General features: G+C 45.2%; 1 protein-coding gene across 4 annotated transcripts in view; it reads right to left on the bottom strand.

Annotated features, from left to right (window-relative positions):
- MVB12B (multivesicular body subunit 12B) overlaps positions 1–14,279 on the bottom strand; it is a 177,444-nt gene that overhangs the window by 149,626 nt on the left and 13,539 nt on the right. For 3 of the 4 annotated variants that reach the window (XM_004269214.4, XM_049710740.1, XM_033427190.2), the window contains exon 2: positions 13,986–14,108. The exons of the other annotated variant lie outside the window; for it this stretch is intronic. In XM_004269214.4, the coding sequence (XP_004269262.2) occupies positions 13,986–14,108 (123 nt within the window). The remainder of the gene's footprint in view (positions 1–13,985; positions 14,109–14,279) is intronic. 4 annotated transcript variants of the gene reach the window in all.

Below are 14,279 nucleotides of genomic sequence, written 5' to 3'. Positions count from 1 at the left end.
CCACTCAGTAATAGCAGAATACACAGTCTTTTCAAGTAACCATGAATACATGCCAAAAGAGACCATTTCATGGGCTATGAAACAAACCTCAACAAATTTAAAAGAACTGAAATCATATAGCGTGTGTACTCCAATCACAATGGAATCAAACTAGAAATCAATAACAGAAAGATTACAGTGAAATCTCTAAATGTCTGGAAACTAAACAACACAATTCTAAATAATCCGTGGGTCAAAGAAATCTAAAGAGAAATTTAAAAATACACTGGACAGAATGAAAACAAAAAGAAAAATAAAACACATGAAAATTTGTGGGACATAGCTAAAGCAGTGCTGAGAGGGAAATTTATAGCACTAAATGCATATATTAGAAATGAGGAAGACTCTCAAATCAATAATCTAAGCTCCTACCTCAAGAATCTAGAAGAAGAAAAATAAACTCAAAGCAGGCAGAAAAAAGAAATAATAAAGATAAAAATAGAAATCAATGAAATTGAAAACACAATAATACAGAAAAATCAATGAAACAAAGTTTCTTAAAATGTTAATAAAATTGACAAACTTTTAGGAAGACTGCTAAAGAAAAAAGAGAGAAGACACAAATTATCAATATCAGAAACAGAGTGTTATTATAGACTTTACAGACATCACAAGGATAATAAAGGAATGCTACGAACAATTCTACACACATAAATTTGACAACTTAGTTGAAATGGATCAATTCCTTGAAAACCACAAACTATCAAAACTTACCCAACATGTAACAGATTATTTGAATAGCCCTATAACTACTAAGAAAATTGAATTCATCACTTTAAAACTTTCAAAAAATAAATCTCCAGGTCCAGACGATCTCACTAGAGAATTCTACCTAATGTTTATATCCTAGCTAACGTTTTATTAACACCAACTCTACACAGTCTCTTCCAGAAAATGGAAGAGGGAACACTTTTCAATTCATTTTATGAATCTAATATTACCAAACCAGATTAAAACTGTACAAAAAAAGGAAAACTACAGATCAATATCCCTCATGAATACAGACTCAAAAATTCTTAAAAATATATTAGCAAAGAAAATTCAGCAATATATGAAAAATAATTATACACCATGACCAAGTAGGACTTATTCAAGGGATGCAAGGCTGGTTCATTACTCAAAAATCAATGTAATTCACCATGTTAACAGGCTAAAGAAAAAAAAAAATCACATGATATATCAATCAATGCAGAAAAGGCATTTGATAAAATTCAATACCCATTCATAATAAAAATTCTTAGAAAAACAGAAACAGAAAGGAACTTTCTCAACTTGATAAAGAGCATCTATAAAGAAACCTACAGCTAATGTTATACTGAATGGTGAAAGACTGAATGCTTTCCATCTATGATCAGGAATAAGGCAAGGATGTCTACTCTCACCACTCTTACACAACACAGTGCTAGAAGTTCTAGCCATTACAATAAGGCAAGAAAGGGAAATAAAAGGCATACAGGCCTGAAAGGAAGAAAGTATGACATGACAGTCTACATAGAAAATCCCAAGGAATATACACCAATAAGTGAGTTCAGCAAAGTGTCAAAATTCAGCAAAGATAAACATACAGAAGTGAGATCAGCAAAGATAAACACACAAAAATCAGTCTTATTTCTATATATAATAGCAATAGACACACAGACATCAAAAGTAAAAATACAGGGCTTCCCTGGTGGCGCAGTGGTTAAGAATCCGCCTGCTAACATGGGTTTGAGCCCTGGTCCGGGAAGGTCCCACACGCCGCGGAGCAACTAAGCCCGTGCACCACAACTACTGAGCCTGCGCTCTAGAGCCCGGGAGCCACAACTACTGAGCCTGTGTGACACAACTACTGAAGCCCATGTGCCTAGAGCCTGTGCTCCGCAACAAGAGAAGCCACCGCAATGAGAAACCTGCCCATCACAAGGAAGAGTAGCCCCCGCTCACCACAACTAGAGAAAGCTCGCGAGCAACAACAAAGAGCCAACGCAGCCAAAAGAATAAATTAATTAAATTTTTTTAAAAAATTAAAAATACAATTCCATTTACAATTGCTCAAAATAAAAAATAAAGCATTCAGGCTTAAAGCAACCAAAACACGCATAAAGCTTGTCTGCTGAAACATACAAAATGCTGCTGAAAGTAATCAAAGAAGTACTAAATAAATGGAGAGACATACTATGCTCATGAATCGGAAGACACAATGTAATAAACATGGGAATTCTCCTCAAATTGATGTACAATTTTAACATTGTGATAATATGATTTACAATAAGGAATACATATTTGGTCTTTACCCACAGTTCCTGGCTCACAGCTCCCAAAACCCTTGGAATCTCCTGAATGATAAGAGCAATGGGAGCATCTTTTGTCATATTTGGTCTCTTGTCCTTAGTTCCTGAAATCACTTCAGAGCCATAAAAGTGAAATGGGTGTCTTGTTATTCATAACAAGCCCCTTTCCACCACAACTGGGTTTATGTTAATGAAGTGACTTCTGGAAAGCACATAAGGATGGGGACTGGTTGTCAGGAGAACCAACCGTGAATAAAGGGTTGGAACTTTTAGTCCTACCCCTTGATTTCCAGGGAGGGGAGAGGGGCTGGAGATTGACTCAATTTCCAATGGCCAATAATTTAATCAATCATACCCATGTAATGAAGCATCCATAAAAACCCCAAAGGATGAAGTCTGGAGAGCTTCCAGGTTGATGAACACATGAGATCTGGGGAGAGTGGCATGCTGGGAGAGACAGCAAGGAAGCTCCTCACCCTTTCCATACACCTTGCTCTATAAATCTCTTCCATCTGGCTGTTCCTGAGTTATATTCTCTCATAATAAACCAAAGACCTAGTAAGTAAAATGTTCTCTGAGTTCTGTGAGCCACTCTAGCAAATTAACTGAACCTAAGGAGGGGGTCATTGGAACCCTCGAACTACAGCCAGTTGGTCAGACACACAGGTGACAATGTGGGCTGGTGATCAGTGTCTGAAGTTGGGAGGGGGCAGTCTTGTGGGACTGAGCCCTTAACCTAGGGACTCTGACGCTATCTCAAGGTAGACAGTGTCATAACTGCTGAACTGTAGGACACCTACAGCTGGTGTCTGAGAACTGCTTGTTGTTGGTATAGGGAACCACCCCCATGCTGGTCCACAGTCCATTTATTTATTTATTTATTTATGGCTGCATTGGGTTTTCGTTGCTGTGTGCAGGCTTTCTCTAGTTGTGGCAAGCAGGGGCTACTCTTTGTTGCGGTGTGTGGGCTTCTCATCGCGGTGGCTTCTCTTGTTGCGGAGCACGGGCTCTAGGTGCGCGGGCTTTCAGTAGTTGTGGCATGCGGGCTCAGCAGTGTGGCTCTTGGGCTCTAGAGTGCAGGCTCAGTAGTTGTAGCACACGGGCTTAGTTGCTCCACGGCATGTGGGATCTTCCCAGACCAGGGCTCAAACCCATGTCCCCTGCATTGGCAGGCGGATTCTTAACCACTGCGCCACCAGGGAAGTCCCACAGTCCCTTTTAAACATTACTTCCCATCTAAATTCCAATAAGATTATTCTAAAATTTACATGGAAAGACAAAGGAACTTGAATAGCTAAAACAATTTCTTAAATGAAGAATAAAGTCGGAGGAATCATTTAATCCAATTTCAAAACTTATTGTAAAGCTACAACAATCAATACTGTGTGGTATTGGCAGAGGGCTAGACACACAGAATAAAACTGAATAGAGAGTCACACATATATGCCCTACTGATTTTTTACAAAGGTTACAACTTGCAACAAATGGTACTGGAGCAGCTGTTCATGCATAAGGGGAAAAAAATAACTCTGACCTAAATCCATACCTTGTACAAAAATTAAGTCAAGATGTATCACAGAGTTAAATGTGAAATGTAAAACTATAAAACTTGTAGGAAAAAAGTAAGAGAAAATCTCCAGGATCTAGGGCTAGGCTAAGAGTTTTGGGGCTAGGCTAAGAGTTCTTGGACTTGACGCCAAAAACATGATTGATAAATAGAAAAACTGACAAATTGGACTTCATCAAAATTTAAAACTTCTGCTGTGTGAAGATCCTGCTAAGGTAAAAAGACAAGTACAGACTAGAAGAAAATGTTTCCAAACCACTTAACTAACAAGACTCACATCTATAATATACAAAGAACTCTTAAAACTCAACAATCCAGTTAGAAAATGAGCAAGACATGAAGCAACATTTCACCGAAGAAATAAAGATGGCAAATAAGCACATGAAAAGATGTTCAACATCATTAGCCACTAAAGGAATATAATTAAAGCCAAACGAGTTATTACTAAAACCCTATCAGCATGGCTAAAACAAAAAAGTGTTGACAATAACAGATGCTGGAAAAGATGCAGAGTAACTGGTGGGAATGTAAAATGTTACCAGCCACACAGGCTAGTAGTTTGGCATTTTCTCAAAAAACTAAATATGCAACTACCATATGACGGGCAACTGCACTCCTAGGCATTTATCCTGGAGGAATGAAAACTTATGTCAACACAAAACCTGTAAACAAGTATTTATAGCAGCTTTAATCATGATAGCTTCAAACTGGAAACAACCAAGATGTCCTTCAATGGGTAAATGGTTAAACAAATTGCGGTGCAGTAGTATCAATTAATACTATTCAGCAATAAAAAGGAACAAACTATTGATACATGCAATAGATTCTCTAGATGAATCTCCAGAGAATTATGCTGAGTTTTTGAAAATGAAAAAAACAATTCCAAAAGATTACATGCTATATGATTCCATTCATATAACACTCCTGAAAAGACAAAATTATATAAATGGAGAACACATTAGCGGTTGTCAGTGGTTAAGGAGAAGGTTAGTTAATTCCTAGAGACAGAACACAATTTGCACACTTCTGATATGCAAACCAACCAATCCTGAGGCCATATGCCCACCTGCCCCCTTTCTCAGGCTCCTTCAGTCTGAAATACTATCCTCCTGCCCTAAATCACCCCAAGGCCAGGTATCTGACAACTAGAGGCCACCCTTATAGCCCAGAGCACGCTGAAATTATTAGGACGATCCTAAATCTGCTTACCCTTCCTTGCGTTGCCTTTCCCACAGAAACCACAATAAAGGCTCTTGCCCACACTTTCCCCTTGCTCCCTCCGCCTGCTGACCAACGCTGGTGCTTCCCCATGTGGCCCTGCATAGCGTGGAAGCCCCCTTCTCTTGGACTGTGAAAACAAACTCTCTTTTCAATGGCAGTTTTCTCCTGATCTGTAGGCCTCACCACACCCGAACAAAAATAAAATCCCAGGTACATTTTAAAATGAAACATTCTGTATCTTGACTGTATCCGTGTCAATATCCTGGTTGTGATGCTGTACTAGAGTTTTTAAGATATTACCATTGGGGGGAAACAGGTACAAACAAGATCTCCCTGTATTATGTCTTACAACTGCATGTGAATCTACGATTATCTGAAAATAAAAAGTTTAACTGAAAAAAATGGAAGATTAAAGCAAGTCCCTCCTCTTCCCCATTAATCCACTACTTGAGGTTTTTTGTCAGGAGCCTTTCTCATAGTGAATGGGAGGTTGCAGCGAACAGGAGGGAGTGCCAGAATACTACAGTGCTCCCCAAGTCCTCTCCCCTTTCCAAATGAACCAACCATGGAACAAGTCATTAGGGAGAGTAAAGTCTTTGGGTCAAAATCAAAATTCATAGTTGGTGGGGCAGAGACACTTAGAAAGAGGCAATTTAAAGCCATGATCTCAGAGTCATCCTGACAGCAGCAATGTTTGCCTCATGCACCCCTCCGGGAAGCCAAGCGTGTGCACGTGTAAGTGGTCCATGTGTGTCCTGCCCAGTGTGGCTCCACTGCCCGAGTCCAGGGCTCTGCAGGGCACAGGGGAAGGTGCAGGGACAATGCTGTTACCGACGCTTGCTAATCCAGGCCACAGGAAACAAAGGCCCAAGGGCTGGTCATAAAACCATTTTCCGTATTTTCAGTAAATCTCAGTTGCATGTATTTTCTCACAAAACAAAAGAGAGGAACACGTGGTGCCTTTTATCAAAACTAGCTCTGGTTCTGAAAATAAACCAGTGGGTGAGTTGGGACTCGGTCTGCAGTCATTTCCGCCCTTGGGAGCAGGCCCTGGACAGCGAAGCCACGTGGGGAGGGAGCCAGGGGCAGCGGGAAGAGGCTGCCACACCTGCTCCTGCATCTGCTTCATGGAACCAGAGCTTCAGGAGGGGCGGCTCTCCCGTCCTCCAGCCACAGGATCAGGGTGGTCTCCCTGCCCGGCTCGGGCCTCCCACACAACTTCAGCTTTCTGGAGACTCATGTGACAGCTGTGATCAGACCGGACAGATGGTTATGTCCTACAACTCCCGCTTGATATCTACCATATATTTTTAATAAGATATCATTCCCATCTTCACATACTTTTCATTGATTTTTTTAAAATTTCTTGAGTTCTATACAAAAATACCAACTTACTTGAATCAGCTTCAGCATTTAGTGGATTATTTTTTTCTTTCTCCACTTTGGTAGGCAGGACCTCATTTGTGGGTTTAGAATTTTAAACTTATCCTTCTCTATGCCCCTAGACACAGCCCACAGGCCCAGAGGGGAGCTGATCACTCCTAGCGCCCCCAAAGACCCTCTCATTTGGCAGTTCAAGCATGTGAAACTTGCAATTACTTAGGAAATCCCAAATATATAAACTACACAGGACCAGCAGTTTTTTTTGTTGTTTTTGGTTGTTTTTGTTTTTGCAGTAAGCAGGCCTCTCACCGTTGTGGCCTCTCCCGTTGCGGAGCACAGGCTCCGGACGCGCAGGCTCAGCGGCCATGGCTCACGGGCCCAGCCGCTCCGCGGCATGTGGGATCTTCCCGGACTGGGGCACGAACCCGCGTCCCCTGCATCGGCAGGCGGACTCTCAACCACTGAGCCACCAGGGAAGCCCAGGACCAGCAGTGTTTAAGAAATGTTTTGCTGTCTAATTAGTTTCAGAAATAAACAGGAGTGTTGAGAGAAACGAGGTGGGGGGAGAAGAAGCACAGAAGAAATGGGAAGTGGAGACTTAGGGGATGCCTGGTCCGTGCGTGGCCCTCGGAGGCCCACTTGCTGGTCAGAGGCCACGACCAAGGCTGGCTTTCCAGCATGCAGCGCCGGCAAGGAACAGGAGCAACACAAACACAACTTCCTGGGCTTTTCTCTGCCCAGGCTCTGGACACCAAGTCCTCTGCCCCCTCTGGGGCCTTGCTTCATCAGACAGCCCCTCTCTCTCCTGTATCGTCAACCCTCCTCACTGCTGGTTCCTCCCCATCAGCAACTAAACATACTCAACACCTGCCTACCTTTAACAAAGGAAAAAAGACTCCTGATCCCGTATCATCCTCCAGCTGCCACCCTCCCTCCTTTAAAGGCCATCTGCACTCCCACCTCCCACTTCAGGTGGACCTTTCAAATCCACTCCAACCTTGCTTCTGAGCCTACCACCAAGTTCACAAGCACCTTCTTGTTACTGAACCCAAGAGTAAGCTTTCAGCCTCATTTTATTTACCCCTTAGTGAACTCTGACTATTACTGACCACCTCTTCTTCTAGGAATACTCATTTTCCTCCAGTTTCTTACTAATTTTCCATCTACCTCTCTGGATGCTCAGCCCCAGCCCTCTTTTGAGTGCCTCCTTCCCAACCATCCCTCATCATTGATGCTCCAGGGGACTCTGGCGAGGAGTCTGATCTCCATGACACCACGGTCTCTGCCATGCGATGGTAACACTCAGGCATCTCCCCAGACCTGCAGACACAGGGCCGCTCAATGTCCCCACCCAGACGTCACATAAGCACCTCAAACTCAGTGTGTCCAAAACCGAACCAACGGTCCTCCTCCACCCTCAACCCACCTAGCTGTCCTATCTCGACAGAAAGCATCAACATCCACCCAGCCGCCCGGCAAGACACACTCGTGTCACTCTGGTCCTTCCCTTTCCTCACCTCTGCACCCGTCTCCCAACATTCAACCCATTTCTTTCCTGTGAAAGAATACGTATTCGGGTCCCCATGCCCCATGTTTCCATGTCCCTCAGATCGATCCACTGTTAATGGGTTAGGCTTCCACTCTCTCACTCGACACCAATACGGAGCCTCCAAACTCAGCCCTTTGCCTCAGTACCTACGCCCTCCAATGATTCCCTTCCTGTGCACACCAAGGAAACTTTTAAAAACACAAACCTAAGAACCTTTTTCTTAAAGTCCTTTCGTGACTCCTACCACCCTCAGCATGGCCAATGCCTTCATGTAGCTTACAACATTCTGGGGTGATCCAGCCTCATCTACCCACCCTTCCTCATCTCTCACCTTTCACCTGATGGAACCCCTCCCAGGATACTGGAATTCCCAGGGCCTTGCACAATAGTAGGTGGTCAACAAAAATCTGTGAAGCCACTGTGTGAAGCATAACATCAGAAAAAGCTTCACCAAGGAGTTTTCAAAGTGGGTTCTGAAAGATTAGGAAAATTTTATCCAAAAAGCGGGGGAGGACAGGAATTTTGAAAATATGGGAAAAGTGGGTTCAAGGGTTTGATGGTACAAAGTTGCTCCTTATTCTCAATATGAGAAAGTAAGAGGTTCAATGAGGCTGGAGGAGAAGTGAGTAGAAGAAAGTGAGACAGGAAGACACACTGAGAGCACGTGTGCCGAGTTCAAGGACTTGGATATCTGTCCTTTCTCTGTTTACCCAAGAGGAGGAAGCTCTTGGGGAGAAGATCCATGGCTACCACGGAAACAACATACCATCCAGGCCCTCACCCCTAGAGGTCTGCCTGGCCCAGAGGAGGGCCAGTGACAGGAAGCTGGGTGCTGAGCCTGGGGTGGGGGAGGGGGGCAACTTGGTCAATTCATCCTTCAGCCCCCAAACTTCACTTTACTGAACACTTGCTTGAGTGAGAATAGAAACTGACAAAACGTCACAACACTTCTAGAAGGCACTGGCAATACTTAGCAAGTTTAAAATGTGAACACTCTGACCCCGTAATTCCAACCTATGAAATTATTCTATGGCACTAACAGGGTGACCACACCAAAATACATACACAAGGATGTTGTTTATCACGTTAAAAACAAAAGATGGAAACAAACTCATGTCCTTCAATATGGGATTATTAGCCAAATTTTGGTACAGCCAGACAATAAAATATGCATTGTTAACAGGATGTGATCTATCTCTATAGACTGATATAGAGCTATGCCCACAATATATTTTTTTAAGTTATGACAGTATAAATAGTACCATCCCATTTGTATTTTTTTTTTTTTTGCGGTATGCGGGCCTCTCACTGTTGTGGCCTCTCCAGTTGTGGAGCACAGGCTCTGGACGTGCAGGCTCAGCGGCCATGGCTCACGGGCCCAGCCGCTCCGCGGCATGTGGGATCTTCCCGGACCGGGGCACGAACCCGTGTCCCCTGCATCAGCAGGCGGACTCTCAACCACTGCGCCACCAGGGAAGCCCCCATTTGTATTTTTAAAATATGTTTTTTAAAAAAACCTCACAAACGTAAGTCCCGGATTGTGACAACACGACATCCCCTGAGACTTTCTAAACTTTAAATCAAGGGAGGCCAAAAAATAACAGGAAAAGCTAGCACAGCACTTCCTGAGATAGACTTGTGGTGACCACGTGTACAGATTATTTAAGAATGACTTAACTTAGAGCAGTAGTTCTCAAAGTGTGGCCTCTGAGCCAGCAGCATCAACATCACCTGGCAACTGGTTACAATGCAAACTCTCAGCCCCACCCCAGACCTACTGCAGCAGGAACTGCAGCAGGCGTGGGGTCCCCCAGAGGAATGAGGCCCACGAAAGCTTGAGAATCCCCAACCTGGACATCTGGAAACAGTCCTTGAACTAGGGGACAATCTGTCACTTCAGAGTCCCTGTGCCGAAAGACTCCTGTGTGTCAGGTGGGGTTTCTCAGGAAGGGAATGAAGGAGGTCTTAGATTGCAGTGAAGAAAAAGAAAAAAAAAAGCCTCCTAGGCTCTCTGAGGCCAAGACTCAATTTGGTGGGGCCCCTACACATGGCAATTGTAAACGCTGTTAGGTAGAATTAAGGTAGCCAACAGCAAGGCAGAGGCCGGGCAGGGAGGGGTCGGAGGACGGACCTGGGTCTCAGCAGCAATATTCTCTGAGCCTCACTCTCTTGTTCCCATCATCCTCAGAGCTCCAGAAAAGTCTCATGAAAAGTAATTCTGGTCTCAGCTACTCTGTGGGAAACCATGGAAGGTCACAGAACAAGGGAGTGGAAGGAAAAGCAGTGCCCATCCCCACTCAGGCCAGAAAGAGGGGAGCAGCCTTGCCAGGTTAGCAGGGGGAGATGCACCCAGACAAGGGCGACCTCACAGATGTCACCAACAAAAATGGTGCAGCGTGTGGTGGCAGGGGAAAAGGCCAGAGCCGAAGGACCCCAAGTGCACTTGAGCCGGTGCCCTGGGAAATGCTCAGGAAAAGCTGGAGGAGAGACACTGGGCAGGCCTCAAGGCATGGAAAAAAGGGAGCAACTTCTAGAAGTTAAGCTGGAGAGGGTCGTGTTGTCACAATCCGGGACTTAGCAAGGAAAATGGGGAGATCTGGAAAGCTAGATCTGAAAGATGGAACAGTCTCCTAGGACTTCCCTTCAAAGCACTTATCACAATTTTATCTTACATTTACTTGTATGATCACTTAATTGTCTTTCTCCCTATCTAGACTTTAAGCTTCATGAAGGCAGGAATGTGTTTTCATTCACCACTATACCCCCAGCTCCTAGATAGACAGCACATAGTAGGTACCCAAAAATATAGGTTGGACAAATAAACAACTTAAAATTAAAACACTCTGGAGTGTTTGATTATTCTTTCTCTGTATTGTTGACTTTTTGTTTTTGCCAAAAAAGTACATCACCATATGAAATTATGTCACCAAGAAGTATATTATCAAAGGAAGCTATTTCCTTTTTGGAAAGAAAGAGTCATCTCACAAATACAGTGTTGTGGCTTTAGTCTGTGAGTTGTAAACACTCACTGAGAAAGGCAAGAGAATGCAGGTAAGAAGTATGATGTATTTCACTGGAAGTACACAGAAATACACCCAACAGTGGTCATCGGTGATGTCCAGCTTGATGCCCTTAGACACTGCAACATCCCAGAGGGACCTGGCAATCAAAGGTTAATTTTGTGCAGAGGAGTTTTAGCACGAAGTGCTCCCGTGGCATCACGATTCATTGAAAACTGCCCATCACATATGATAAAACAGCATGTGCTACCACACATCTACAACACAGAGTCATCCTACCAGGGACCGTGGACACATGAGACCCACCCGCCCCCTGAGGGCAGGGATCCCCAGTCACTCCCAGGTCTGAGAGCGTGGCTGAGGGGCAGAAAGTGCAGGCTATTTCAGAGGGGACTGCAGAAACAGGGACAACAAATTGAGAAGTTTAGCAGATAATCCCCAGCCCCCAGCCGAGGAAGCTTCCCCTGACCTGCAGAGAAGTTACAAAATTAAATTTTTATAAACAAACACTTGGCATCTTTTACTTCAAGCAGCAACAGGGCCTCTGCTCATTTTCAAGTGGTTGTAGCATCGAGGGTCAGCAGCCCATCTAGCGCCTAGCTCTTGGGGCTGCGTGTCACGGTACTTAACGTGCCCTGCGCACAGGGAGGGATTAATCCTCCAGCAGATGCGACAGAGAGAGGCCTGGCCACAGTCCGCAGCAGAGCTTCCTCAGCCACCGCGCTTCTGTCTCAGTATCTCTGCAGCCCGGCCACCACCCAACGCCTCGCACTTCGGTTTGGATGTTGACCTCACACGAAACTCCTCCGGATAAAAGGAATGGGGAGTGCCTCCCTGCCTGCCCACCCCGTGCCTTCCCTCATTCCCCTCGAACTCAGGGTCAGACCTCTGAGGAAGCAGATGCTTATCTGGGAAGAGTCCAGCGGTCAGTCCAAAGAGAGGACTCCCGCCTCCCTCCCTGAAAGGGCTTTCGGAGGGAGCTCGGACGCTCTGCCTCGGCGTGCAGGGGCTGGGTAATTGCCGGGCTGACCCTCTGGAGCCGCCTGCCCTGCTCACCTTTCATGATAATGCCTGGTACAGCCTCATCATGAAATGTGCTTATTAATCTTACTCATTTGACACTGCGCTCTTCTGCCCTGAGCTAGATGTTAGGAGAAAATGATAGGGATAGATTCTGCTCCTGTCAGACTTACCAAGACTTTCAGAAAACCAGACTATCAAAGGCCATCTGTCGCCCACTAGCCAAGCATTCACGGTGACCCCGAAGGTACAAGCAGAATGTTAAAGACACAGATCCGCAAGAGGGAACAGCGAGAAGACCTGGGCCACACCCCAGGCACCCCCTCGCCCCCAGAGAGCCGCCGCGGAGCCAGTCCTCCCAGAGATGGCATGTACCAAGCCCCCGACCTGATTCACGCCTCACTGCTTCATATCTAATTCATCAAAAGACACTTGGGCTTCTCAAATCAGGAACATTTTTATTAGCTTCCCCAGGAGTTTTATGGCACAAAGCCATACCTAATGATTCTATTTTATGGCAAGTTATACATTCAAACAGTGCTCTGAAGTCAGGCAGCAGGTAAGACTCAAATCTTTGTCAAAAAAGATTCCCCCGTTCTTTCACTTTTAAAATGTTTATAAGCTTTCAAACAGTTGGGAAAGTGATGTGGAGCATTTTAACAGGCTTCCCCTTCTCACACGGGGCCCGGCATGGGCTGACGCAAAACGCACCGCACTGTTCGCAACGGGAGCTGACTTCGCCTGCCCACCTCCTCCGCCTGGGGACATCTGGCAATGTCTGGACACGGTTTTGGTTGTCACAACTCGGGGGTCTGTGCTATTGGCATCTAGTAGGAAGAGGCCAGGGATGCTGCCCGACTACACACTATTTACTGATCATCTGGCCCAAAATGTCAGTAGTGCCGAGGTTGAGAAACCCTGCCTTTGGGCTTCTTCTGGACTAGGCATGGCATCCCTCCCACCCCTGGGACATCAGACACTGATCTAATCACTGTGCCAGGTTTTCAGTGCTGGCTAATGAGACTTGTATTCTTTTATGTATTCTTGGTGCACATTTTCAATGAGCAAGAATAAAACGTCATCATAAACAAAATGAGGAAAGTGAAAATAAGACCACCTCAGAAGCTCAGAACACATGACAACAGTCACTGTTAACTAAACCCTCCCAATAGTTCCTCTGCACTTTTTAAGCTTCACCCAAAACGGAATTTACCTACTGAAAAAACAAAATAACCAATTCCAGCCATCAGTACTACTGAACACCACCACAGATGCCTGCTGAAAAGCAAAGCAAGTTCTCTGCTATACTGCGGTGATGTGGTCAGTGAGAGCCCTGGACTTGGGAGGGGGTCTGGTCCTGATTCACCACTCCCAAGGGCTGGGGCTCCGTCACTTCCCTTCTCAGAGCTTGAGTTCTCCTGATCAGCACAGTGGAGAGAAAGCAACTTCCCCTCCCAGCCTCCAGGGAATCATGAGAGCCAAATGAGTTCATGGGTAGGAAACTGCTTTGTAAACCGTAAGGGGCTATATAAACAAACGTCAATACATTTATGACATTTATACATGTAGGACAATCTGTGACAGCAAACCAAGGGTCTTTCAGACTTGTGGATCCTTTTCATGAAATGTCACAGCTAGAAATGACTTTGGAAATCAACTAATCCAACCCTGTAATTTTACGGAATGTGAAGATGACCGTCACAGAGGTCAAGTGACCCAGCTAAGGCCATGAAACGGCCCAGACGGGCTCAGGTCATCTACTCCCAAGGCAGGACGCTCCCCACGCCTTCCCATTGGTGACGTCTTCCCTCCCTGTTTTAAGTTCCTAGAGAGAAGAAGCACATCTTACACACAGGGTTCAGAGGGCCTTGAACACAGGAGATAACTATTTGCCGAATCAGCGAATCTTGACTTACTACGTCGTAGCCTGTCGGGGCTCGGTTCCGAGAAGCCACCACCCCCACTCCCGTGATGGGATCCATTGACGTCTCTGGCAAGGCTTCTGAAAGGTCTTTGACTTCAGGCATGGCGGATTGCTCCTGGTTCCAAAAAGGAAAAAGAAAGCGTACAATTCAAACGGAGCATTTAAAGTGAACGATGTCAAGTCTCGCACAGACAGAACCAGCGTCTTGGGGCAAATATCCTGAACTAAGCTCCACGTACCTGGACTGGCTAAGGGAGCCCTGGACCCTTTCCTCCGATCAAGAATT

The sequence above is a fragment of the Orcinus orca genome, chromosome 6, assembly GCF_937001465.1.
Source record: "Orcinus orca chromosome 6, mOrcOrc1.1, whole genome shotgun sequence".
NCBI lineage: Eukaryota > Metazoa > Chordata > Mammalia > Artiodactyla > Delphinidae > Orcinus > Orcinus orca.
The sequence above is the reverse complement of the archived record's forward strand: the minus strand, read 5'-3'. Positions and strand labels throughout refer to the sequence as shown.